Below are 27,790 nucleotides of genomic sequence, written 5' to 3' on the forward strand. Positions count from 1 at the left end.
TGAACGTCGGTTAATGTACAGCGGCGGGACCGACAATCGCATGTGTGGATTTCATAAAGCCCTGGAGCTAGCACTGGCATCGACGCGCCAGCGGTATTTCTATTCATATTTCGTTGGCAGGAGTTACTCCCAAAGTTCCTTTCTCAGAATCACACTGCGCAACGATGCTTCCTACAGCAACAATCACAAACCCCCATGGGTTGATGCCCCCTCAAGAGGCTTCCAAGGCGTTATTCTCAATATCCACCCCTTCACCTCACTCAGCCTTATCCAATAAGGTCACTGCTGTCGGTGAAATCACTGGTGCCCCCAATCTAGATGTGGATTCCTCAAACTTAAGGAAGCATCTTGCAGAGCTCTTTGTCGAGAACATTATGGCGAAGGTCTGGCGGGTCGCATTTGAGTCTCTCCCTAGCGCTGCAGCGACACCCGAGGAGTGTGCGATGAAGTTCCCTCACGTATTTCCCGAATACGTGCCCCAGGTTCCTCAGCATGGCGAGAAGCCAAGCCTCTACCATCTCCGTGAGGCAGACTTCTGGACATGTGGCTTCTTCCCGGGACCTTGTACGAGCTGCTTGAACGAACAGTACGCTATCCCCAGTCCGCTGTATTCTTCCTCGGTTCATCGCCACAGGAGAGACGAGACCAGCTCCGCGCTATGTGTAAAAAATGGTCGGAGCCGTTGCACGACATGGCTAGCAGGACGGACACACACGACATAGGCTTCATTGTCATGCCTGCTCTACGCAAGGATTGGGAGCTCTTTGGCAACTCTCGCAGCCTGGAATCTATTGTCCGTGCGGCCAACAGCCTGGCAACGAGATACGTTGCCTCCGCAAAGGCTATCCGCAGTTGGGATCTTTTGATCAGGAAGGACGAGCGGATCACAGATATGAGTACCGATCTTATCGTAATCATCGATTCTTTGTGCAATCTTGACCTACTCTTCTATGCCGCCGCCCATAGTTCCTCCAGGCGACTCGCGGAGATGGCTGTCGCCCATGCCCGCACTTTGATACGCACCCACCTGCGTCCGGAGCCCCCCTCTTCCACAACCCACGTTCGGAGGGTACAATGGCCAGCTATACTCTACCAACCACGTCACATGTATCGACCCAAAGACTGGCGCCATCAAACGTCGTATGACAGCGCAGGGGTACGGGGACGGGTCCACCTGGGCTCGCGGTCAGGCGTGGGCAATACCAGGGTATGCACAGACGCACGCATGGACCGGGGACACGGAATTTCTGAATGTGGCGTGCGGAACGGCAGAGTATTTTCTCCATAGGTTGAAGACGCACCCTGTTGCGCGGGATCCTGGAGGTGGGAAGTCGCAGTACACTTCCCCACCATGGGACTTTGATGCTCCACCGGAGAGTGAGGGCGAGGAGGTCGTGCGGGATTCCAGCGCGGCAGCCATCGCTGCGAATGGGTTGCTCGTGCTGTCGCAGGCGCTGATTGCGGAGGGAGAGAAGATGCTTGCAGCGAGGTTTTTTGACGCAGCTGTGGATTTGATTAGAGGTACTCTGGACTATTCACTGGCGAGGGAAACTGCACGGTTTCATTCTGTCTCTGGCGAAGAGTCTAAAGAGGGTCTGGCTGTGGAAGACCTTGTGCAGGGAAAGCGGTTCGATGCGATCCTTAAGCATGGGACGGCTAACAACAATGAGAATGCGAGGAGGCGTTATGCGAACCACGGCCTGGTGTATGGTGATTACTACTTGGTGAGATTTGGAAACGAGCTGATGCGCATGGGTTTAGTGTAGAACCGTGCAGCATTGCTAAGAAACAGGCATATATTTAGATATTAGACTTCCACATAACCCATAGGACCGGCCCAGGGTACACGGAGATATATACTTTTAACTTTTACAGCCTCTGTGTGGTAAATTGGCCCTTTACCAAGAACGGTCTAGATTCGCACTGAACATTCCGTCGTCGAAACTGATGATACGGTCCAAATCCATAGATTGATGGCTCAGCAGCACCTGTGAAATAGCATCCAGGCTGCAGGGCGCTTGTTCTTTCCCTGGAGAGTACGTTTCTTTCCCGTAAATTGGCGGGGGGTGGTCGTTCAGATTTCTGGGGAGCTGTAATGAGGATGAACGCCAAGGTAACGCCATGACCGGTGCCGCATTGATAAGGTCCACGTTTTGCTGGCTCTCCGCGGGCCTTCCACTACCTTGAAAATTGTGCGCTGGCTGTTCCTGCAGGTGTTGATATGGCAGTTGAGTCGAGCCATTTTGAGTTGACACAGGAACTGGATCTCCTACAATAGGGTCGGTCTTACTGCTGCAATGGTCGATATCTTGCGTGTAACCCAAGACATTTATACTGTAGCCTAAACCCTGCATGCACATATCGTTCATCTCTCTCAGTTTCAAGGCGTATTTTGCCGCCAGATCCTCGGTCAAAGTCGTGGTCTCTGGCACTAGCATATTTCCGTTCCATCGACGCGATATCTTATCTAGACTTTGCACTAGCGTCCAAAACCTACCATCATCGACATCCGATTTGGAGTAGAGAGCAGTACTCTCTCCGCCGTAGTAGGTCCCGTAGGCTAGAAGGAGTCGGGCTGCCACATAGACGCAGAATGAGAATTGGGGACAGACGGGGGACGTTGCCGGAGACACTTTAAGGTATTGTTCAGTGATAGTGGCAATTTCAACAGCCGCCTGCTGACAGGTCTCGGCAGAGCAACTGCTGGGCAGGCGGCTGCGGAAAGCCCAGTCGTGGGGTGGAAACGCGATAGGCTGATGTAAGAGAATCATGGAAGCATTATGGGTGATGTGTGCCAGTGTGAGGTTTGGATCCATCACTACTGTTCGGCGTTTGGCATTGCCCTCAAACCCCGTCGCTTCTCCACTGCTACTAAGTGGGCCGTTCTGATAGGCCGTGTCGTGGAGCCCGACAGGAGTGTAGGTAGGGTTGGCGGCGTTCCACTTCTTTGGAAGGAGCATCTTCCAATGCACAAGGCGCAGGTCGAGTTCCTTGAACCGTGTAAGCCAGCTGGTGACGCTCTCTGGACGGTGCATGTCGACCTTTTGCTGTAGGAAGTAAGTCGTAACACGGCTCAGCGACTCGGTTGCTTCGATGCGGTAGGCGAAAGCCCCAACAGCCTCCATCCCGGGTTCTTCCGGTGATAAACCAGAGCCGCTGGCGTTGTTGGGACTCGGTTCAGGGGCGTCACTGGACCCCGTACCTTGCGGAGACACGTAATGGGCCGGAGGAAAGGCGATGGGGTTCCCCATCCGCCCTGCTGACTTGTCCCAGATGCCAAAAAAAGCTGTAACATTGGGTTTATCTCTTCTCCAATAGACCCCATCGCAAGGAAGGCGACGGTGCACATCATCTGAGGTGAGGCTTGTGTTCCAGCCCATTGTCACGGAGCAAAACCTGTCAATGTTGAACACATTCCAGAACACACGGCGTCGCTCCTCTGCCTCGACCCAGCTCTCCGGAGGGGAGAGAGATATAAACGGCCTTGAAATCGACGTACGGCCTCGGCACTCCTCGTCTTCGACTGTTAGTTTCAAATATTCGACAGTCCGAGTCAGTGATCCGACTATGGACCATGCCCTTTGCCCCCACCCGTTTCCAATCTGGAGGCCGAATTAGTTGACATGATTCAGAAAGTGTAGTATCTCGTGGTAAGTGTATATGACTGGAATAGAAATATCTCACATCATTAAGCACAAGAATTACGAGTGCCTGGAGATTTTCAACGCTTAAGCAATCCATGGCAGTCGAAACAATCAGACTCCTGGCCTGCTCTGTAGTCAGATTAGCCAGGGAGATGTCGGATACGGACTCATGGCGCTGTATATATCTCCCGGATACTAATGTCATGGCTCGCACCAAGACGTCAAGCTTTGATCTATGTTTTGTGTCGAGAAGACGCCGACGAAAGCTGGTCTCGTGTACGAGAGGAATCCAAGGGTGTATATGCTCGAAGTATGTCTGCAAAACATCTTCAATTGTGTTCGGATTGAGAAGAGAAAATACTAAACGGCGATCGACGTGGGGAAGCGAAGACTGAGAAGGACCGATGAGGATGTCCACCCGTTGTCGTTTAGCTGGGCGATTAGCGGCCCTGGTTACCGACTTGTCGCTGAATCTCTGAGGTTCCCGTGCCAGTGCAGGCAGAACAAAACTTGCGGTAGACTCGTCTGCATTCGGCTGTGTTTGTCGGTTGGACTCTCCTGGCGAATAGTCTCCGAGTCGATCGAGAACAAAATCTTCTAGCCGATCTAGCAGCGGACATGTGAGCCTCGTCTGCAATCCTAACAAGCATACCGAGTGAACCTAATTATAGGTTCACCAGCAGAAGCACTCTTCATTGACATACCTAGCCGTCGGTGTAAATTTTCAATGGCCCCAGGTTTTATCCCCGGCTTGGACCGTTTGGGTTCGTATACGCAGTCGATCCCTATACCGGGGTCGAATTAGCGACATTGTACGAAGTGATCCTGTCGTAGAAGACAGAGCAAATATGAATGTACTAGCTGACCAGTTTTGCGGCAGTGTTGACATGCGGGCGTCTCCCTAGAGCAGCGCAGTTTGCGGTTGCGACAGTTACTACAGGCAACCGAGAGCTCTGGCAGTTTGCTGCTTTCCTTATCATGGTGGGTATGATTGGTCACAGATGCCGACATTCTGCTAAACGGATATTCTTGTACCAGCTTTGGGTACGCAGGATCAAATCTGGGGTGCATAAAATTTGAGGGGATACTTGATCCTTTTGCATTGTGGTTCCCCCGAAGCCCGTATGAGACAGCCCGAGAGCCGACAAAACCCCGCTCGCCCAGGTATGGGCGAGCGGGGTTTACCGCCCGCTACCCCATCTATTCGCTCTCAATTACGCCGAGAATAGGAAATGTGGAAGAGATTGATTAAATGAGAAACCAAAACCATGACCTCCTTACCCCTTGTTCATGGATGAGGGCACTGCGACATATGGTACTCTGTAGATACAGCAGAGCAAGATGCTACTTCCGCATGCCAAGGGCGGAAACCCGCACCTTCCTTGCCAAGTCCCAGAGAAATAACCTTTTTCAGCCAAGACCCAAACAAGCGGAACAATATATTTCCGGAGTCATCTTCGCCGCCTCCGCTTTCCTTGCCCCGATATTCCCGAAAGCATCTCGCAATCGAAGCGGGAGAATGACAAGGGTCTTAGGAGCTATTACAATTGTTAGGCCAATGTGACCCCGAGGCCACTTCCTTCGGTAAAATCTTACCACCAATCATGACCACTTTGAAACCATCCTGGTCATGGTCGCTCAACTCACCACGTACTTCATGCCAAGATTCTTTTTCTCGTCCTCATAGTTCTGTCCAATTGCGTCAGGAGGCATTTAAGAGGCACTGTCCGCCTCTCCAAATATGATAATGCGTCAGTCTTTACATTCGCCTGGTAACACACCATGTCGAAACTTGGCATTGGCATCCTATTTTTGAGTGGGCTTCTTGAATCTCAGGTTTCAGCTTCCAACTGCACCTCGTCATCTGCGACTGTCCATTGGCTCGGCGACCAGCCAACGTATCATGCCGGTGTAACCTTTGGTTTGCCATGGCCGCAGGGGAAATATCAACCCGGGAAAACCAGGTTCACCATCGCTGGCAACTCCGAAGATAGACAACAATTGCAGTCTTGGGCTACCGGCTATTGGTCCGATGGCTCGCTGAAATGGACGGGCCACGCTATCGCAGAATCTAATTCAACCCACGACAACTACACAGTCACTGCAACGTCTGGCTGCACCATTCGTTCTGCCTCGTCTGGGAAATCTGGTACAAAGAACAGCACCCTCGTCGTGACCGATAGGTCTGATGTTGTTCGTGTCAACACGGGTGAGATTACCGTCTCGTTTCCCAAGGAAGGGAACGTCCTAGTGAGTGCCATCAAGACCAAGAGCGGCAAGACGGTCGGCGAAAATGGAAGACTTGTCCTTCAGTCTCAGGATTCGGTTCCCGACGGTTTTGACAGCCGATCAAACTCGTCCATCCAATATTCCAACTTCCACAGTATCATTTATGAGGTATCTGTGAATCAGAGCTCGAGTCGGACCCTCGTCACTGTTCGTGGAAATCACGAGGTGACTGACGGCCCTGATCACGATCCATGGCTCCAGTTTGTCATTAGATTCTATCTCTATGCCAACTCTGCCTCTGTGAAAGTTATGCATAGCATCGTTTTCGATGGAGAATCCGATAAGGACTTCATTACGGGACTCGGTATTCGATTCGATGTCCCATTAGAAGGCGAGGAGTACTATGATCGACACGTCAGATTTGCTGGCGTAGATGGCGGTATTTTCAATGAGGCTGTTCAGGGAATCACCGGACTTAGAAGAGATCCTGGGGAAGAAGTTAGAACTGCTCAGTATGAAGGTCGCAAGTTGGCAAACACATCAAGTTGGGACAGTCGGGTTACCAATCGGCTCAAATGGATTCCCACGTGGACAGACTACAGCCTGACTCAACTGACGGCCGACGGATTCAGCCTCAAAAAACGGACAAAGCCCGGCCAGTCGTGGATTAAAATCCCCAGCGGAACACGTGCTGAAGGTCTGGCCTACCTGGGAGGTGCTACGAAAGGAGGCCTCGCCCTTGGTTTACGGGACTTTTGGAAACGTTTTCCATCTGGCTTTGACATTTCAAACGCTGCCTCCAACACAGGCGAAGTCACTCTTTGGCTATACAGCCCTGCTGCCGATCCATTGGACCTTCGGCCCTTCCATGACGGCCTGAACGAGGACGGATATGAAGATCAATTGGATGCTCTTGAGATCACCTACGAGGACTATGAACCCAACTTCAACACCCCCTATGGAATCGCACGAACGAGCGAGATATACTTGTTTGCGTTTGATGAAACACCGACAAGTGACAGGCTCGCCTCGCTTTCTACGTACATAAACAATCCTCCAGTGTTGGTACCAGACTCGAAATATATCCAGGAAACCCAAGCCCTCGGAGGATACTGGTCCCTCCCTGAAAGCGTTAGCGATGCTGCAAGTACCCTGGAAGATCGACTCGATTTTATCTTTGAATATTACCGGACTCAAATTGAGCAGCGGCGCTGGTATGGCTTCTTGGATTACGGCGATTTCATGCACACATACGACACTGACCGACATACTTGGCGGTACGACGTCGGCGGTTACGCCTGGGACAACTCGGAGCTTTCACCAGACCTCTTCTTTTGGCTCTACTTCCTTCGCACTGGCCACGAAGATGCATACCGGTTTGCCGAGGCCCTTACACGACACACAGGTGAAGTAGATGTGTACCACATCGGCGACTGGAAAGGGCTGGGCACACGTCACGGTGTGCAACATTGGGGTGATAGCGCTAAACAGGCACGTATCTCTCAACCGCAGTATCGAAAGTACTTTTTCTATCTCTCGGGTGGGGATGAGCGCACTGGGGAGTTGCTTGAGGAGTTGCTTGACACGGATAAGACGTACGGGACGCTCGATCCGAGTAGGAAGGTCCGTACCGATGGCTGGATACCTAGCCCCAATTCGACAGTTGCTTTTAGTCTTGGAACGGACTGGTCGAGTCTCGCTGCAGGGTGGTTGATTGAGTGGGAGCGGCGTGGTTCAAGATGGGAAGAGGCTAGAACAAAGTTGACCAACACAGTTTCGGGAATCGCAAACTTGACCAACGGCTTCGTGACCGGGTCAGGTCTTTACGACCCGGTAACTTGGACGTTAGGACCTCCACCTGCTGACCCGGACAATCTTGGAAACGTGTCTGTCTCTCATTTATCCGCTGTCTTTGGTCTTCCCGAGGTTGTTTCCGAGGCTATCGCATATTTCGCCGATGATATACCAGAAGGGTTCCGCGAAGCCTGGTTGGACTACTGCTACTACTATCATGCGACAGCGGCGGAGCAAAAGTCCCGTTACGGGGTAAGCTTTGGTAGCCAAAGCTTATACCAAGCGCACTCCCGACTAGCAGCATTTGCGGCGCATGAGATGCAGAATACAACTCTTGCACTTCGAGCTTGGAAAGACTTTTACGCAAGCGATGGACTTGCACAGGACGCTGCATGGAACACTATTCATGTGAATGGGAGTGCCGTTTTGGTGTCCGTCGATGAGGCCGCATGGCTCGCAACTAACGATGCCGCGCAGTATGGTTTGGCTGTTATTGAAAATATGGCATATATTTCGGATTCGCTTGATGACTATCAACCATAAGCTCTGCTAGTGTATATACAAGAGCAATAAGACTTTGTACCACACCAATATCAATCAATCGATCAATCAAATCTCAATTAACCTGTTGCGGTCTAACTAGTGTCGTATGACTATGCAGGTGCTTCATCCGACTTAAGCAAAAACAGCTGGGATCATATGATGTTCCAAAAAGAAAACAGACGCTGGTTTGAAAAGAGTGTGGAAATCAGCCCATAAACCCATTCAAAACCCACCCCGAACCGTAAACATATGAGATTGATACAAATGAATGCCATGGAGTGCACCCTCCATATTTCAACTACTTATCTTTCTTACTCTCCCATCCTGGTTTCTGCATCCTACCTGCCTCAATTTTAATTGATGGTGTTGTTGTGCTGGCCCGTTGGTTGGCATGGCCGTCGACTCTGGCTGAATTTCTCGTTTCACAGCATCCTTCGTCGTCATTGGCTAATACCCATCGTCTTCCACACCTTAGGTCCATGGCCGCGAGGCCTATTGGTTCGTCGTCTTCCTGAGTTCAACACATCGGAATTGCTGGAGGAGACCTGTCTGGTGGATGAATTTAGCGACGATCATCAAAATTCCAGAGCAACATGTGAGTGAAAGTTGCAGTGAGCCCCATATTAAGGTTGTCTATACCATAGTCCGCGCTGCATCCAGGGGTCGAGAACGGATTCCCTTCTCAGGCCCCAACAACTAAGCTTAATTAGGCTAGAGAAAGCCCCTTGCTGGGGCCTTAAGGCATTGTGATTGGCTGTGAGAGCGATCGGAAACTAGGCGATCAAAACTAGGCGATCCGGAGTTGGCTCTCGAGTGGATCGCTAGGAAAGAGTGCGTATGTGTCTTGAGGGGAGTCTGTTGTCAAAATCCATCAACTGCCAAGGATAGGATGTTTAAAACTTGAAGAAGTGCCTTCAACCAAGTCTACTAACAAAATACTAACGCACGAGGATTCGCTATGATATTGACAGCTGAGATGACATATACTGAAAGGAATCTCGTATGGGCTTCTAAGGAGGCGCGGCATAAGAAAACGTATGCATCGGTGGATTAGTGATAGTTGCCCTTTCGATCTAGCCCCCTGGCGTTAATGATTGTGTACGCGTATGTGTGTACTGAGGACAGGTCCGCGGGTTTGCTACTCCCCAGGTCCAAGCAATTGCAACGTCACTACGGGGAGTAATGGCCTAGCTACGAAGGGCCCTTAACACTGGATGCCTGTACTTTGTCTGACGAGACAGCGGGCGCGTATCCATCCGTAAATTAAACATTACGGTCCTCTTTCAGTGCAACCTTGATCAACGAAAAATGGAAAAAAGAATATATGGATATATACGCAAAATCTAAAAATATCTCAATCATGATCTGGGGAGCAATATTTGGTGGTGGCTGTACTGATTTATTTAAAATGAATCGGGATCTGAGTTCAAAGCACAATGGCTACTTAAGATGGTTATATCTTGAGGCTCTTAGAGCTAATTTACCTCAAATTACAACTGAAGGTCGGGTATTTATACACGATAATGTCCCTATTTATACAGCCTATGATGTTTGAAATTAGTTGTGTGATAATAATATAAACACAATGGATTGGCCGCCCTATTCACCCGATTTAAACCCCATTAAACATACGTAGGCTAAGCTCAAGGAAATGATCTATCGCCTAGATCCAACACTGGAGCAATTTGATAGTACTGATTCTGAGTTAATTAATCATTTTGAGGAGTTAATTCATGCATCATGGTGTATGCTAGGGCAAGATTACTTTGATCGCTTGATTGATAGTATAACGCGTCGTGTAGCGGCTGTTATTAAGGCAGGGGGATGGTACACTAAATATTAAATGTATAGGGGGGGGTATATTGACCAATTTGCTACTGCGTGCTATTTTTTATATATTTTTAATGGTTGTTTTTGGTGCTGTTATTGCTATATTACTTTTGCATGTTGAATTTGATGCCATTCGCAATATTTCTATTGGTACTTAATAAAAAGTGGGGCCTGACTGCCTATCACCGGGAAAATTTGTCCCGCGACTGTATATATCCTCCAAAAATGGCTAGGTGGGGCTGGCAAAGGGCTCCAAGATATTGTATCGATGTCAACTGCAGAGGCAATGCGTGGTGTGCGGGAGGAGAGTACGCTCAGAGTCGCCGAGGGATTCAGATGGGCCTAGTGTTTCGCAGGGCCATATATCGTAGTGACACGGCTCAAATATCGCTGATAGTGACTTTGATGTTGTTCCTTGGGGTACTGAGACGGCTGGTACGGTACATCGAGTTTCTTGGAGACAAGTTTTGGGATGATCGCATAGGGAGTTTCTTTATTCACCGCCTTAATTGCTGGTCTGGCAGGCGGGACGGGATGATCACCCGGATATGAACCGGCAAGACGAGATGACCGGGAAAATATCACAGCATGAGTGCTTGCTTGGTATTTTCGAGCTTTGTGATATTCAGAGGAGATTCACATGGAAATATTCAACACGACACTCAGAAATTTCACATCTGTCCATCGTTTCCTGCTTGCTCGCCTTCTATTTGAGGTCGGCTCTATCATGGTAATCACCGGGAAATATATTTCCGGAACCAGTGTCATTTGCAGGACTCAGGTATACAACGGTTTTCCTTTTTTCTTTTTCTTTTTCTTTTTTTTTTTTTTTTTTTTGCAGAATAACATTTGAGAGTAATATGTTAGACATGAAGCAGGAAAAGACAAGATCCCAACAACATTATATTAAAACCAGGCTGGTCAATGTGGGCGTCAAATATTCGTCACCGGAGTGAGCAATTGTCATCGTTGAGAACAAGTTAAATGAGGCCGCAGAATTTCTTCTCGTGCCAGACGTTGAAAAAATAGCCAAAATGTATTTTAGCTGGTAGAAACTCATGTTTATGAAAGTTGACACGACGCGTTGTCGGTGTTTTGATCTGTGGTAGCTGCGTCGCGAACGTTGAAACGACGTTGAAACCCTGGAATAAGAGTTCAGAATAGAGTTTTATCGAGATAAAACTGCGGCTTCAATTAAAGTAGCATGTAATCAATGGTGAAACAGTTTAACAGGCCACGATATGAGGGCCAACTCGCTCGGACCCTCGATTACAGTTGCGCGAACCTCAAATTACTCAGTGATGGATCGTGGATGCCTGTATGTGGTATCTTAGCACTCATTTAAATATGTAAAACTTGTAGCATCCAGGGCTACGGCCTTAATTCCTACAGTACTCCCCGTAACAGACCCGATGTAACTATGTACTCGGATGCTTCGGGTCTTGAAGACAATCTAGGCGCAGCCGTGATCGCACTGGATGAAAATCAGGAGTTACTGGAATCTGAAAAATTCAAGTGTAGCTGATGTATAGTTGGTGAGTTCAAGGGCAGAGCTGATAGGCCTCTCCTACGCGATCAACGGGGTATTCAGGCTTGCTCATCAGCACGAAAGCAGAGCTTTCGAACGTCCACTGAAGGCGACGATCTTGTGTGACGTCAAGTCAGCGCTACAATCAACCAGAAACTCCAGGAGCCGGATTGTCCAAGCAGCAAATATCGCGCTTCGTCTCCTATGGCTACGTACCAGGACACTGTGATGACCCAGGGGACGACGCGGCAGACCGACTAGCTCGGGAAGCTGTGCGTTCAGGCAAGACCCCATACCTTCCGGTCGTTGCTGACAAGGGAAAAGCGTATATTCACGGTAAGATCCGCGCACAGTGGGAGAAAGAGTGCAATCAATTGTCTCAGAAAAGGGGGTGTGTAGAATACGCGCCAATTGACGAATTGAGCATTTCTTTTCCGTCTGAAAAGCGCGGATAGCTAATAAGATCCTACTGCTCTATACGTTTTTGAGAGCTTTTAGGTGTATTGGTGGCACAGTGGGTGGTTGAAGATGAAGGTAGTGAAAATGACGCGAAACTAACGCGGGGTGTTCCACTCGCTTACATGTTCCACATAAAAAATCAGCAACTTAGATACTTTCATCAAAGACTATCTTAGATCCCTCACCTGACCAACGCTCAACGTAATTCATTACCTCAGCGTAGCGACCATATACAATCTCGCGTCTTGTGCTGTGCTCTTCGGTGCTCAACGTTCCATTTTTGGCATCAAGACGAAAGCTTCTCACCGCAGCTTTAACCGCAGCGATATTCTTTGGACGCTGGGCAATTACTGGGGGTGAGAGCAGAGGTTTGCGTGTCAATTTGGTTAGTCGATACGTGTCCCTCAAATTGGCGAAGAAAGACCAGGGATCCTTTAGATCTTAAATCAACTCTGCGCTTATCCAATCTTCTCAATATCAAGCCGGATGGAAGAAATACGATAACTTTCTGGGGTATGCATACCGTGTCTTGCCTTAGGGTTCCGACTCTCCCAAACTTCCTGGAGTCATGTTTCTTGCTATAATCAGTACCTCCGAAGACATGAGAGAAGTTGAGAGCTTCTGATACTATAAAATCCAAGGAATTGGAAATGTGACTATATGTAATGCTCAGTGATGCAGAGATCCTGCTCTGCGATGAGCCCACCACAGGTATGCGCTGAGAACACACCTCAGGCTCTGTTTCTCCTAGATGTACTAAACAATCATGTATTATAGGACACGATGCAGCGACAGCCCTTCAAGTTATGAAAGTACTGAAGGAGCTTGCTCAAAATGGACTAACTGTGGTTATATCCATACATGCGCCAAGATCTGACATGTGGCACCTCTTCGACCACATCGCACTCCTCTCTCGAAGATCTGTTTTGTACAGCGGATTAAGGGAGGTGTCAACCTCGTATTTTCGCCGTTGTGGATATGAAATGCCATCATTGGTGAGCCCTGCGGAATATCTGGTAGACCTTGCGGCTTTGGATACGAGAACAAGCCAATGTGAACATGATTCTACTGCTCGGTTGGAATACCTTAGGTCACATTGGGCTTCAAAACACCCTTCCCACCAGTCAGAGAAACCACCCACATATACAACCTCCGCACTCAGCGGGGTCTCTGAGCGCAATACAAGTCAACCACCAACCCTTATGAGGGAACTCCGCGTTTTGACAGCACGCAACATGAAAATGTTCATTCGTGACCCCAAAGCACTCGCCGGGGCTTGGGGTGGAGCTATGGCCATGGCTGTTGTCAACGGATGGGTTTTCATGAATATGGATAGAAGCGAGGAGGGGATTCGATCCCTTGAAGGGAGTTTGTGGTATGCGACCGAACTCTACGGGTATTTAATTTTTCTCACTGCGCTCGTGGAAATCAAATTGTTCGATCATGAGAGGCAGGATGGCATCACTAGTGCTGCGGGATTCCTCCTGAGCAGGAGAGCTTCAAAACTGCTCCTGGAGGACCTGACAATTCCTCCGTGCTTCACATTTATCTATTACTTCTTTGCTGGATATAAACATACAGCCCGTCAATTTTTCATATTTCTAGTGACGATGTTCTTAAGTCATTTCAACGCCATATTGTTTGCGGGTCTCTCCACTGCAATATCTCTTCACTTTCTTCTTGCCGAGTTCCTGGGCAATCTGTACTTCACGCTTCAAATGGTGGCTGCCGGTTACTTCATACCTTCCACTCAAATGCCAGTCTACATAGGGTGGTTGAGGTGGATCACCCATACATTCTACACATTTGGCGCCCTTGCTGCAAACGAATGTATCGGCGCAGAAAGTCCCTCTGGCGTCGGCCAGTTCTACGACTGCCCTTATTCAAACAATCCCAGTGATCCATCCTGCAAACAATACACTGGTGCCTATATCATGGATAGTCTGGGCCTTCCACATAATTGGATCTGGAAACCAGTCGTTATCCTGTGCGCCATTGCGTCCATCTGCTATATTTGGGCTGGACTAATACTTCATTACAACCCTCTTAAACCAGTCACGGGCCACGCTGGCGAACGAGTTGAGAGCATTGACCCCCCGGAAATAAGATTCAGTCCCACTCCAAGTCCCCAGGCGATCGCGATCACCCTACAAGCATATGGACTTAAGGAAAAAGGGCAGTCGAGCAAACGTTCGAGTCTCCTCGGTCCAATTTCCACAGGTTTTCGTCCTGGGCGGCTTACTGCGGTAATGGGGGCTTCTGGGAGCGGAAAAACCACGCTTCTATCAGCACTGTCTGGGCGACTTGCGACTTCAACAAAAGCGAGGTACCAGTTTATTGGGTCTATCATGTATAACAATACCTGTCTACCGGAATACAAAGTAAGATTGGTTGCGTCTCTCGTTAATCATGCTGTTGCGTACATGCATATACGAAACAATAGTGAATATTTCCATGACAGATTGTTTCTGCCGACCGTGGGACTTAAATACTCACCATTTCAAACCCTCATGGGAGTTGAGCACAAAATGCAACTTACTTTCACAAAATGAAATATTCCCCTTCCCCACCGACCCCAATTTTTTCCCGTATGAGCTGCCGATGAACCTCCTAAATGTGGAGACATAAGTACCGTTGGGACCGTTAGACGTCTGTGTCAACTGGAAGTAAGGGTTATTATCATCGACTTTGGACAATCTATTACTTGAACTCTAATTTCCTGGCTTAATTTTCGTAGTCCACAAACTTTGTGTTGATGCCTATACCTGTCTGATCGACACTGATCGAAGCTCGGGTAATTTACCCGGCCATTCGGATGCGTGCCCTGAGATTACGGGAAATTCCGGCCATTCCCAAAGTTTCCTTCGTGCATGTCACGGAGTTTCATCATGAACGCCCGTGATAGACCTTAGAAAAACCGTAACAATTTTTGAGTACGTTTCGAGCTATAACGTATTTCCCTACAGAGCTGGCCACCCTAGAACACCATAGTAAAAGCGATAGATTACAACGTAGTATCACAACAACGGCAGGTTGGAGGGACTTTTCCTTAAAAACTAATGCTTTTTAGGTGGTATTAAGTTTCTAACGTCAGTTTAAAGAATTTCTATAACTTAGTAACTGAGATATAATCAGATATTTATATTTCTAGCTCCTAGCAACGTAATTTTCGATACCGTAACAATGTGGGTTTTGGGTTTCGTCAAAATTAGTATATAGTGTTGAAAAGCCTTATCAGTAGCTTTCGGCAAATAATTAAATAAAATAAAAACGTGGTTGTTGAGATACCAGTGTAGAATATATCGTATATTACTATGGTGTTTTGGGGTGGCCAGCTCGCTAGAGAAATACGTTATGTACTAGGCGAATGAATGTAAATGAAGGAGAGTATCCCTTCTCAAACTGAACATTGTGTGGTAAGATGCCGGACCTCTAAGATTTTATCTAGCAAGGATCTACCAGATTTATGAACAGTATGTCTGGATCCTAGCCATGAGCCCGTGCGAGGGCCAGCACTGGGAGGTTTTGTCTGCCGCGAACCCCCCCCCCCCCCACGAACACCTTGCGGCTGATACCGCATTCTGAGTTGCCGCATCCCGGCGCTTTGGTAATCATTCGTACGGAAAGAGACCATGATTTGAAAGGGCCAAAGACACGGGTGATGATTTAGAGCCATATGCATGCACGAAGTAGTCTAGACTCGCCTCCTTGTCGAGAGCCAGTACTTTCTAGATAGCCCCGAATCAACGTTTGGTCCCATATACATGACCAGACCTTGGAATGATATTGATATGTCTGGCAAATATGCCAGTGCTGGTTAGCGTGTCACCTCAGGCAAAAATGACGACTATGTCAGTCAAAATATAAAATCTATGGCAGACCCCACATGTTCACAGCTGTCTCCACAAACTAGGCGCAGGCAATCATGTCAGCCGACGAACTGGTAGACGAACTTCCTTTTACTCACTTTGTCCTCGTTCATTTCGATATGGATGACAAAGCTTGCCTAAAAGTTTCGCAGTCAGTTGCAAATGGATGGCAACCGATACGATCCGCGAACGTCAAACAGGCAATGCCCGGAATTGCCAAGACCAACTACTCATAACAGACAACCCAGTTGCCCCACGTTGGGATGCGATCAGGGACTGTGGAGCATGTGCAGAACTACGTCCCAGCGGCAACTTCCCTTCAGCATATTGCGTGGCCTATATACCAACAGCCATCGGCCGGCTTGCATACGGTATCCATCAACGACCAAGATCAATTAGCATTGTATTATACACAGGTCTTCGATAATCTACAACAGACAAATTGCCGAACCCGCAAAAGCCTATGTCAAGCTTGTAGAGCCTCGCAAGCAGATAAACTATCCATACAATGGACGAAAGGTCGTTGCAGGATCTCTAAAGCAATTTGGTCTTTAGACAACTAGACCACCATGGTGGCCTTTCGGTGTAACCCATCGGGAGCCAGATCATCTCCTTAAAGTTTGTAGGAGCTTCACCATCTTCTGTAAAGCAAATAATTGACAATAGAAAGAACGCATTCGACTTCTAGTTCACATCCTCTGCAACTTGATTATCAGTCATGGAATTACAGTCGCAAGGCTCCGAGAAGCCGATCAGCGGATTCGCTCTTCGATTTTCTCCACCCAAAGCACATTAGTAACTGCGATATTTATAACTTTCTATTCAACAACTATAAGTCCCTTTTACCTAGTTATTAGTTTAACGTTGTTTCTTAGCGTAAAACCCATATTATACTGATGTCAAGCTAATTCAATAATTATTTTTCAGCCTTACCAAAAGAAAACCTAGCGATATCGGCCCTAAATGCAAAGCTGGTGACCCCTATGCTGGGAGATGGAGAAGACCCTTCGATTCCCCAGCGTAAGCCCAGAAGAACTAGATGTATCTAATCTGCTCTCTTCTTCAAGGATTAGTTCATTCGCCTATTGAACATTGGTTTGCTCTACCAATATCCGTTTTCATCATCCCCTCTCTTGCCTAGTCTACCTAAGCCTTAAACATTTAGGTCGCACTCCGCTGGGAAACTACGTTTATTTAACGAAAGGGGAATTGATATCGACACATTTTGGATCACGCAAAAGCCAAAGATATGGAACGTAATTATAAGGCCTGTGAACCAATAACTTCACTCCACACTGATTGTCCGGTTACTGTAGAACAAGCAGATTATAATAGTTATCCAGTTGCACGCTGTTTAGACGTTCTTGGAGACAACCATTATATGTCAAACTATTCCCTTAGATATGCATATACGAAACATGCGCCGTAACCACTAAATGAAAGGTACGTTGGGCTCCCCGATAGGTTGGGAGTCACGACAGCGGCCAAGTAGCAGCAAGGGTGAAGTCAAAAGCGAGGGTGGTGAAAGTGGCCGGTTAATGGTGACAAACCTCATTCCAATGACATTGGCCGGTCGAGTTAGCTGAAACTCAGACTTGTTATTCCCAGGATCACCACACTTTATGAAGATGTGGTAAATTATGCATATGATTAGTTTGGCGATTGATGATTTTAGAGGTGTTTGCAAGGACTAATAATTTGGTCTCCAAAATATTGCCAGGAATGGGAAGAACGCCCACTATGTTCATTCAGTCATCATAGTACAAGCCATCCACGGTGAGTGCTCGTGTTAATCAGCCTTGGGAAGACGTAAGAGACAGTAGGATTAACTGGACTAAATTTGGAAAACAGACAGTCGAATGCATCGTAGTCTATCTTTAACAACTTCTGAAGGCCCAAACGGATATCGGGTGTGTGAAAGTAACAAAATCATAATTTAAAATAAAAGCATTAGACTGACCGAACCACAAACACTATTGCTACCTAAATTGTTGTTACATCATTAGAGCAAGCTCTTTTACATGGTGAGCTCGCGTTTGATCGGCCACTAACTTATTTGGACAACTGTCCGAGAATAGGGCTACCAAGGGATGGCCCGGGTGGGACAACCGAAGGTAGTTTTTCCCAAAGCTCACGAGCACATTATGACAGCCTGGGGAATGCGACCTTATAGCCCTTCTATACGCGATTGAATATTCATTTCTGCGGCCCTTTTTGAAAACAGAAGTCCGAGTCGCGACGCCTAATAGGTGTCCATACTCGGGCTAACAACACGTCGCCTGCTTATTCCTATAGCCTATAGAAAATATTCTCCTTGTGTGAAAGACGTTCTTTGAAGGGCGAAAAGAATGTATCTCTAAAGGGCGGATATGTGATATGCCTAATAAGTCAGAAGACATGCCTAAACATGGGCTCTTTCTTTGTTGAGGGTCCTAAATTCTTGTTTGAACATGAAGTACTTTGGTGGATCAAGGCCTATTTCTTTCCAGATCTAGTCCCTCTTCATCTCTGGTATGTTGCCGTGATCACCTTCCTGTTATATAAAAAAATGCGTATTATTCTTCTCAGCTTTCACTTTGCCATATTTAACCTGACCACTCTGCTTCAAATTAACTAACCAACTCAGCAAATCCGATCAAATCATATATTCCTTCATTGACTACGATTATCATAATGCTGCTACCTACTATTGCCACTCTCTGTGGCATCATCCCTGGCACTATTGCTGCACCCGGAAACGGCATCAACAACTTGCCTCCCAGCCAATCTGACCCTACGCTGCTTGACACTTCGTCTGACAGTCTCCATGGGATAGCAAAGACTGTCAACAACGGGCCTCCTACACATAACGGTTCGCCTTTCAAGGGATCAGACACTGGCCCTTGGCCTGGATATTCTTCCGTCCCTGTTTCTAGCGAGCTCAGTTTCTACATGTGCTGCCTACAAGGCCCTGCTTCTACAGGCATAGAGCTCTATTATCCCCCGTACGCCTGTATATTTGGACCGGCAACAGGAGCGTGCCCTCAGGGAGCCACCTCTTCATTTCGATATGCGTGGCTTTGCACATATCAGACTGGTGAAATTGGTAACATTGTAAGTATTCTGTTATTGATACGTTTGACGAGAATGACAAGATGGACTTACAATGAACTATATATAGGACTGCACTTATGAATCTGGCCCGGCTTCAAGCTCTGTTATTGCTGGAATTGCTACGGTCCTCAACCCTGTGCTGAATGCTGCTGGTAATATCCTAGGAGGTATTGGTCTATAACCTTAGACAAACCTCAGGGCGACTCGCGGGTGACCCTCATGGCCCTGAGACTGGATTCTGGTACCAACTGTCATTTTTACAACGACTGGACACGATTTGCCTCCTTCGAAGAAGCGGATAGCCTGGAGGCCACCGGGGATTGGGCATGATGGCCAAAGGGTTCGGCGGTACTTCGATATAGCAACACAGAGTTCTTTCACTTCTGATTGGTCACCGATGTTACGTACTCAGACAGCATGCGATGGATTGCCAAGTGTCGGATGTACCGGGCTTGGAATGTCGATCAGCCGTTGGGCGCGCGTAGGGGAACCTTGCATAACAGGAGTTCCACCAAGTGCCTCATAGAAGTAGTTGTACATTTGTTAGTATCCATGGCCTTTACAAAATCCCCTTACGGTGGCGCACGCACAGGACAAATGTAAGGTATGGAGAATATGTTGAGCTGAATGGTGTCAGGAAGAAGAAATCAGTAGATTGGCCCTTGAAAAGACCAGGGGCTTCCTAAGCACGCGTAAAAGAAAGGTTGTGACATCACTGTACGCGTGATCCCGTCGTTTCCGCTTTCCGTGATGTTTATCGTGTTAAAACGGTCAGGTTTCTTCCGGTCATCTCAGGCCGTGTTTCAATGGCTGGGATACTTTCCCGAGTGTCGACCTGCACCGTCCGAGCGGAAACATGCATATATCAAGATAAATTAGTGATTTATTGAGAATTGAGCAAAAGAATGGCCCGACCATAGTGCTCCTTGCGTCCTGGTGCAGCATTGTTGACGATATTAAACGGCCGAAACGGCGATTCGGAAAGCCAGACTACTCACCCCAGGTGTCTCTGGTCTGAAGAGTTGATCGGGCTTTTGATCGTATCTATTTCCGACCGATGCTCATTTTATGTGAGAAGCAGCTAGCTACTGGAAATCCTTGCCAACTGGTCATACCTTTATTTTCGTTGATTTGGCTTATCTTTTAAGAAGCTGATCGGTGATGGACAGAGCCCAGCCTTAAGAAGCTAGACTCAGACGAATGGGACGGCCCCGTGACAAAAGTACCTTTTTTGGAGGGGAGGGGAGGGGTGGCCTGAACCCTTGCGTTCGATCCTCAAACCGGGCATTAAGAACCTCTTTGCCTTTTGTGGTTTGGTTGAGGAGTGCAGATAAGCTGCAAGGTATATCATAGCAGGAGACGTGACAGAGGTTGCCATCCAAAAACTCTTTTTCATCTTTTAGAGGAGGTTGGTAGAGACATGAGAGGCGGATAGAGGGCCAAGAGTCGTTCAATCTCTGCTAATAGGGTTCGCAGCTCTTAGATAGATTAGAAAAAACCGTCGTAGCATCGGGGCGCTGAATCGATCGTTTCTCTATATGTCAGGGATCTGTTTTATACTAGTCATTTCTTAAAGACGAGTTTATTGTAATTTGTCGGAAGTGAGGGAAACCGTATTTCGAATACCCCATAGCAGCCAATTGGGTGGAAACAACTCTGAATTGCAAAACTAACTAGGCACAGGCAATTAGGATGGCAATCTGTTTACATAAGAAATCACGTGGTTTTCCATGGGGTTTAGCTTAGTCAAAGCATTTCTCTTCAATTCCGACATCAAAAAAATAGCACCACATTGCGTCCATCACCAGTTCGTCATTGGTTCGCCAAGTAAATGCATTAAGAGTATGTATACGTCTGAGTACCACTAGCCCCTCCAGGGCTTACAGCAGTGACTGAAACAGCTCCAGTGCCGGAAGGTGCAACTGCACTGATTGAGCTGTCACTAAGAATAGTGAACGCAGCTGGGTTGGCTCCAAAGAATATATCAGTGGCTGTTGTGAAACCCGTTCCAGTAAGAGTCACATTATTGCCACCAGCAATGGCTCCACCAGTAGGCGACAAGCTGGTAAGAGTCGGCGCGGCCACATATTGGAATATGGCGCCGTTGCTGGTGGCAGCAGTAGTATTAACTGTTACAGCGCTAGCCCCGGCTACTTCAGCAGGGGAGGTGGCGGTTACTGAGTTATCAGAGTTAACTGTAAAGGCTGTTGCTTCAGTTGCCCCAAAGTACACATCAAGGGTATCAATCAAGCCTGCCCCAGTGATGGTCACTGCGGTACCCCCTATAGTCGGCCCAGCAGTTGGAGTGATGGAACTAATAACTGGTGACGGCTGGAAGCTAAAGCTAAGTGAGCTGTCTGTACCGCCTGGGGTGGTAATGTTGATTGGAACTGTGCCAGCAAGATGTGCGGGTATGACAGCAGTTATATCACCATCATCAATAACTGAAATGCTAGTCGCGGGAGTAGTTCCGAATTTCACACTGGTAGTCCCTGTAAAACCAGTGCCGGTGATAGCGACACTGTCGCCTCCAGCCGTAACGCCTGTAGTGGGAAATACTTCTATAGGTGCGGGTGCTGCGATATAAGTATAATTAAATCCTGGGCTAGCACCAGCAGGAGTTGTGACTACTACAGGGGTAGTCCCAGCAGTACCTGGTGGAGTGACAACGTTTATAGTAGTGGGCGATAGGACAGTGAAAGAACTGGCTGCATTGCCAGCGAACGTAACTGCTGTGGCACTATTAAGATTCGTGCCACTGACGGTGACAGTGTTCCCACCCGATACCGGCCCGGACGCTGCTGGAGTAAGCCCTGTGATGGTAGGAGTTGGAGCGGCTGTATATGTATAGGTAGGGCCACCACTACTAGTACCGCCAGGTCCGGTGACATTAACAGAGACGGCGCCGCTACCCGGTGGAACAACCGCGTTGATCACTGTGCTGGAGGCCACAGTGAATGAAGTGGCTGCAGTTGAGCCAAACGCCACAGCCGTGGCGTTCGTGAAGCCAGTGCCGCTGATGACAGCAGTATTTCCGCCAGCAGCAGGGCCGTTATCAGGGCTCACACTGGTGGGGATAGGATCGGCTACCCCATTATAGGTGTATGGTAGAGTGCCACTGGTACCGGCTGCATTGGTCACACTGACCGTTGTGGCTCCTGCCGTACCTGCTGGAACGACCGCAGCAACTTGAGTAGCGGAAAGGACAGCGAAGCTGCTGGCAGGAGTAGAACCGAATGTGACACCAGTAGTATAGAGGAGATTTGTGCCGCTGATCGTAATCGTGTTCCCACCAGATGCTGGCCCGCTTGTTGGAGAAATAGAAGTAATAGCGGGAGCGGCGATAGTGGTATAAGTGAAGTTCACTGGTTGAGTAGTGGTACCACCTGAAGTGGTTACAAGAACCCGGGCTGCGCCAGCAGAATTTGCTGGGTTTGTGACAGAGATCGATGTTGCGCTGCTCGAGTTAATGGTGGCAGGAGTGCCACCAAACGTAACTGCCGAGGGGCTGGCAAGGTTTGTGCCAAAAATAATTACCGTCGTGCCACCGGTAGTAGGGCCGGAAGTAGGATTGATTCTAGTGATAGTAGGTGCGGACATCTTGATCCAAGAAAATAGAGTGTTGAGTTCAAAGAATTGCAGTTGCGGAAGTAAAAAAAAAGGTCACTGCTCCTTTCTTAAGTCGGACAGGCCTGAACTGAAGGGGAGTTGCTCCCTCTAAATACATATCACCCTAAATAGGGGAGCATAGTCATAACGATTATCCCAAAGGGATGTGCTGACCCCATTACTGTGGCCCTCCTATGTTCGATATGCACCTCGCCGAATCCAACACCATGACTATGCCATCGCCTGACGCTGGAGAAGGGTGTGCTGACCCCATGATTGTGACCCTCTTATGTTCGATATGCACCTCGCCGAATCCAACACCATGACTATGCCATCGCCTGACGCTGGAGAAGGGTGTGCTGACCCCATGATTGTGACCCTCTTATGTTCGATATGCACCTCGCCGAATCCAACACCATGACTATGCCATCGCCTGACGCTGGAGAAGGGTGTGCTGACCCCATGATTGTGACCCTCTTATGTTCGATATGCACCTCGCCGAATCCAACACCATGACTATGCCATCGCCTGACGCTGGAGAAGGGTGTGCTGACCCCATGATTGTGACCCTCTTATGTTCGATATGCACCTCGCCGAATCCAACACCATGACTATGCCATCGCCTGACGCTGGAGAAGGGTGTGCTGACCCCATGATTGTGACCCTCTTATGTTCGATATGCACCTCGCCGAATCCAACACCTTGACTGTGGCTTTTCTCCTGTTTGATATGCACCTCGCCGTATCCCCACACCGGGACTGTGCCATCATCTGATGCCGGGACAAGAATGTCCTTACCTGATGACCATGACGCCCAAGGTTTTGAATTTACGCATTCCTCCGACCTCCTGTAAGGGGCTGTTGTGATAGTCCCTTATGGATCCTCCTTTTCAAATTGATTTCTCGGCATGCCGCTGATCATGGTGAATAGAAATGTAAAAAAGATATTCTTGTAGATAGGTATTCTCGTCACCTACTTATGCTGTTAAATAAATTGGCAGTCTTCTCTGAAGTAAGATGGCAATTTCGGATGACTGTCCTCATTAAAGTGTTCATGAAATTGCTCAGAGGTACGACTAATAAATGGAATGAACCTCATATTCGGTCCTACAGGTCTAGTTAGCCTGGGCCTAAACTGCTGTATGCCGTTTGTTATCCTATTACTGCAAGTGCCAGCTGACGCGGGCAGTGATTGAATTCCCTGGAGTTCAGACCTTCTCCACTTAGAAAGCAAGCAGTGACCTTTCTCCCCTTCCGCAACTGCAATTCTTCGAACTCAACCCTCTGTTTTCTTGGATCAATATGTCCGCACCTACTATCACCAAAATCAATCCAACATCCGGCCCTGTTACTGGCGGGAATACAGCAGTCGTCAGCGGCTCCGGGTTCATATTCGCCACGTCTGTGAGGTTCGGCTCAACGGCTACCTCATTCACCGTGGTCTCCAGCACAGTGATAAACGCCGTGGTCCCGCCAGGTCCTGGCGCTGGCGGCAATGTCTCTGTCCTCGTTACTGGACCCGGTGGTACGAGTGCCGCCGGCACTACCTACACCTATGTAGCCGCTCCTGTCGTGAGCAGTGTGAGTCCTACCAGCGGCCCTGCAGCTGGCGGCAATACTGTATCCGTCAGTGGCTCTGGTTTCACGAATGCCACGTCTGTGAAATTCGGCTCAACTGCTGCCACCTCGTTTACCGTGGTCTCCAGCACAGTGATAAACGCCGTGGTCCCGCCAGGTCCTGGCGCTGGCGGTAATGTCTCTGTCCTCGTTACTGGACCCGGTGGTACGAGTGCCGCCGGCACTACCTACACCTATACTGCCACTTCAACTCCTACCATAACAGGGCTTATCCCCTCGACCGGGCCGGTATCCGGTGGGAATACTGTCACTATCATGGGCTCGAACCTCAATGGTGCCACTGCGGTTACGTTCGCTGGTACCCCAGCCAGTTCTTTCACAATATCATTACCCACTCAAGTGAATGCTGTGGCTCCACCAGGTACTGCTGGGACTGCCCTTGTAGTGGTCAGAACGCCTGCCGGTACTAGCGCAGGGTTCGAGTATACTTATATCGCAGCACCTGCACCGATGGCAGTGTTCCCTACCACAGGTGTTATAGCTGGCGGCGAAATAGTCACCATCGCCGGTACTGCCCTCTCGGGTACCACCAGTGTGAAATTTGGCACTACCCCTGCAGCTAGTTTTACAGTTGTCAGTGATACGGAAGTCAATGCTATCACACCAATGCACCTTGCTGGCACGGTTCCAATTAATATTACCACCGCAGGCGGTACAGATAGCTCGCTTAGCTTTAGCTTCCAGCCGTCACCGGTTATTAGTTCTATCACTCCAACTTCTGGCCCAACTGCGGGAGGAACTACGGTGACTATTACAGGGGCAGGATTGATTGATACCCTTGACGTCTACTTTGGGACAACCCTAACGACCTTTGGTATCAGCTCGGATAACACGGTAACTGCAACAACCCCTGCTGCTCCAGCAGGGGTTAGGGCTATAACAGTTAATACTGCTTCTGCCACTAGCAACGGCGCTATATTCCTATATGTCGATGGGCCGACACTTAATAGTGTATCTCCTACTGCTGGAGCTATTGCTGGTGGTAATAATGTGACTCTTACTGGAACGGGTTTCACGACAGCCACTAATGTCGTTTTTGGAGCTGACCCAGCTGTGTTCAGCGTCCTCAGCGACACCTTGATTAGTGTAGTTGCGCCTTCTGGCACTGGTGTGGTTTTAGTCACTGTTGTGAGCCCTGGAGGCACTAGTGGTACCCAGACGTATACTTACTCTTGAAGCATCCTGTTAGTGAAACATGATTTGGTTGGTCATGGGAGCAATGCGGACCTATTGTTTGGTCGTTTTTTTTCTTTTCTTTTCTGTTGCGCGGTATTTTTGCAATATTTAGAGAGAAGGTATGAATGGACCACATTAGTGACTGCAACACTGACTGCCCGCACAACCTCATAATAAGAAGTAGTACTACTCTTACTGGATCCGTCATTCACTATTCGCAGCAGAGTAAATGAAGTTCCACCCACTTACACAAGAACCCTACTAACCCCACCGAGGTGTAGGACACTTGTACAGGCATCTATGACTCAAGGGTGTTGAGACCGCGATGGTGTTTGAAGGTATCGAATGTGACGATCCCTGTTTCTAGCGCATTGTACGCGCCGATCGAGAACATGGACACAATCTGAATGATTAAGATGTTATCCATAGGAATGACGCCCTAAATATATTCCGGCCCGTCCCCCCCCCCCGGGGACGCGCTTAGAAAGGTCTTGGCGGGGGGGGACGAGTAAATACGTCCCCCCCCCCTAACTAGGTCACCCTGCTATATTTTTCGATCGGGCTTTTTGGAAGTTTGATTAGAATTATCTAAACTATCCTTCTATCAGGTTTAATAGGAAGATTTCTAGTAGGAAGGGTGAAACCCTAAGGGGTCTGATTTTGGTAGGGGATTTTTTGATGGGGTATGCCAAGACCAGGAGGGACGGGTAGTCTATACCCTTTTTGGCTAGCTTTCTAAGCCTAGGGTTTCTGCCTTAGCTATAAGGTATTCTAGGGCTTTAGGTAGAGAGTAGGGTTACTGTTTACTGGCTAACCACTAGAGCTAACTTAATCTAGTTTGGACTACTATATAGGTAAGCTTAGTGATTAGAGGTCTAGGAGGCTCTGATTATATAAGCCAGGTCTAAAGAGGTAGAAAATAGGATGAAAGAAGTCTAGAAATATTTTGTCTGCTGACTAATATTAATTTATATAGGGTGATAGAGGGGATTTTAGCGATTAGATTAATACTAGTATAGGCTAGGTTGACTAAGTGGTTACTGAGATATTGGCTGATAAATACTATAGTAGTAGAATATAGTGTACTTATAATAATAAGTAAGTAATTAGGCTAAATAGCTATAACTAGGCAGGGATATAAGAAAATAGAGATCAGATTAGATATTAATAAGAGAATAATTCAGAGACAGATTATAGAGAGATATATATTTCCGATTAGAGTTATTATATATATATAGCAAGACTATCAGTTCTAGGGGTTAGGTATAGAAGGTACAGGGTTTGGTCAATAATTATAGGGTTATCTAGACAGTAAGAAGACTCAGTAGGTAGCTAGGTAAATGTGGTATCTGATTAGATAGAGAAGGTATAAGGGTAGGTAAGATTATTAAAGGGTTATCTAGAAAGGAAGATTATAATAAGGGGCTGGCAGATAAGGGACAGGGCTTGGCTATAGCTATTTATGCTAAGCACTATCTGGTATAGTTAATCACTAAACCGCTACAGAGAGTATAGACTTAACCGCTAAACCGCTACCAAGGTTTAGAGATTCTACTCAGGGGCTAGGAGATAAGGGACAGGGCTTAGCTTATATATGTTAACCGCTAAACCGCTAAACCGCTACAGACCGCTATCTTAACCGCTAAACTGCTAAACCGCTACAGAGTATATAGTAAGTATAGCCGCTAAACCGCTACAGACCGCTACAGACCGCTATCTTATAAGTATAACCGCTAAACCGCTACCGAGTATGTGGTAAGTATAACCTAAGTATATTCCGGCCCTGTAGGGGGGGGGGTACTCATAGTTAAAAAAGTCTTGGCGGGGGGGGGGGTACACGATTTTCTTGCACCCCCCCCCCTAAGTAGGTCAACCCGCTATATTTTTCGATCGGGCTTTTTAGAAGTTTGATTAGAATTATCTAGGCTATCCTCCTATCAGGTTTAATAGGATAATTTCTAGTAGGAAGGGTCAAACCCTAAGGGGTCTGATTTTGGTAGATGATTTTTTGATGGGGTATGCCAAGACCAGGACCGACGGGTAGTCTATACCCTTTTTGGCCAGCTTTCTAAGCCTAGGGTTTCTGCCTTAGCTATAAGGTATTTAAGGGTTTTAGGGTCAAGAATAGGGTTGCTGCTTATTGGCTAACTACTAGAGCTAACTAAATCTGGTTTGTACTACTATATAGGTAAGCTAAGTAAGTAGGGGTATAGAGGGCTATGATTATATAAGCAGGATCTATAGAGGTAGAAAATAGTATAAAAGAGGTCTGGAAATTTTTAGTCTGCTGACTAATATTAATTTATATAGGGTGATAGAGGGGATTTTGGTGATCAGATTGATACTAGCATAAGCTAGGTTAGCCTAGTAGTTAGTGAG

At 47.9% G+C, this 27,790-nt stretch overlaps 8 protein-coding genes across 8 annotated transcripts; 6 read left to right on the top strand and 2 right to left on the bottom strand.

The window, feature by feature from the left end:
- Window positions 1-164: 164 nt before the first annotated feature.
- On the top strand, window positions 165-1,766 carry N7481_011936 (uncharacterized protein; the record flags this gene model as incomplete). The annotated part of the gene is made up of 3 exons (XM_057271155.1): window positions 165-522; window positions 588-1,069; window positions 1,122-1,766. The coding sequence occupies 3 exons, from the start codon at window positions 165-167 to the stop codon at window positions 1,764-1,766; spliced, it is 1,485 nt and encodes a 494-aa protein (XP_057118329.1).
- A 132-nt stretch (window positions 1,767-1,898) lies between these two features.
- Window positions 1,899-4,655, bottom strand: N7481_011937 (uncharacterized protein; the record flags this gene model as incomplete). Its single annotated transcript, XM_057271156.1, has 4 exons — window positions 1,899-3,602; window positions 3,685-4,250; window positions 4,349-4,429; window positions 4,454-4,655. The coding sequence occupies 4 exons, from the start codon at window positions 4,653-4,655 to the stop codon at window positions 1,899-1,901; spliced, it is 2,553 nt and encodes an 850-aa protein (XP_057118330.1).
- A 771-nt stretch (window positions 4,656-5,426) lies between these two features.
- N7481_011938 (uncharacterized protein) lies at window positions 5,427-8,210 on the top strand (the record flags this gene model as incomplete). The annotated part of the gene is made up of 1 exon (XM_057271157.1): window positions 5,427-8,210. One exon carries the CDS (start codon window positions 5,427-5,429, stop codon window positions 8,208-8,210), a length of 2,784 nt encoding a protein of 927 aa, XP_057118331.1.
- A 4,482-nt stretch (window positions 8,211-12,692) lies between these two features.
- N7481_011939 (uncharacterized protein) lies at window positions 12,693-14,579 on the top strand (the record flags this gene model as incomplete). Its single annotated transcript, XM_057271158.1, has 2 exons — window positions 12,693-12,738; window positions 12,805-14,579. 2 exons carry the CDS (start codon window positions 12,693-12,695, stop codon window positions 14,577-14,579), a joined length of 1,821 nt encoding a protein of 606 aa, XP_057118332.1.
- Window positions 14,580-15,952: 1,373 nt separating this feature from the next.
- N7481_011940 (uncharacterized protein) lies at window positions 15,953-16,132 on the top strand (the record flags this gene model as incomplete). Its single annotated transcript, XM_057271159.1, has 1 exon — window positions 15,953-16,132. One exon carries the CDS (start codon window positions 15,953-15,955, stop codon window positions 16,130-16,132), a length of 180 nt encoding a protein of 59 aa, XP_057118333.1.
- A 2,437-nt stretch (window positions 16,133-18,569) lies between these two features.
- N7481_011941 (uncharacterized protein) lies at window positions 18,570-19,170 on the top strand (the record flags this gene model as incomplete). The annotated part of the gene is made up of 2 exons (XM_057271160.1): window positions 18,570-18,989; window positions 19,057-19,170. The coding sequence occupies 2 exons, from the start codon at window positions 18,570-18,572 to the stop codon at window positions 19,168-19,170; spliced, it is 534 nt and encodes a 177-aa protein (XP_057118334.1).
- A 1,655-nt stretch (window positions 19,171-20,825) lies between these two features.
- Window positions 20,826-22,589, bottom strand: N7481_011942 (beta strand repeat-containing protein; the record flags this gene model as incomplete). The annotated part of the gene is made up of 1 exon (XM_057271161.1): window positions 20,826-22,589. One exon carries the CDS (start codon window positions 22,587-22,589, stop codon window positions 20,826-20,828), a length of 1,764 nt encoding a protein of 587 aa, XP_057118335.1.
- A 1,310-nt stretch (window positions 22,590-23,899) lies between these two features.
- On the top strand, window positions 23,900-25,411 carry N7481_011943 (beta strand repeat-containing protein; the record flags this gene model as incomplete). The annotated part of the gene is made up of 1 exon (XM_057271162.1): window positions 23,900-25,411. One exon carries the CDS (start codon window positions 23,900-23,902, stop codon window positions 25,409-25,411), a length of 1,512 nt encoding a protein of 503 aa, XP_057118336.1.
- Window positions 25,412-27,790: the final 2,379 nt, after the last annotated feature.

Source organism: Penicillium waksmanii (genome assembly GCF_028829765.1).
Source record: "Penicillium waksmanii strain IBT 27052 chromosome Unknown utg000009l:1.0-4314994.0:1.0-4318279.0, whole genome shotgun sequence".
Classification (NCBI taxonomy): domain Eukaryota; kingdom Fungi; phylum Ascomycota; class Eurotiomycetes; order Eurotiales; family Aspergillaceae; genus Penicillium; species Penicillium waksmanii.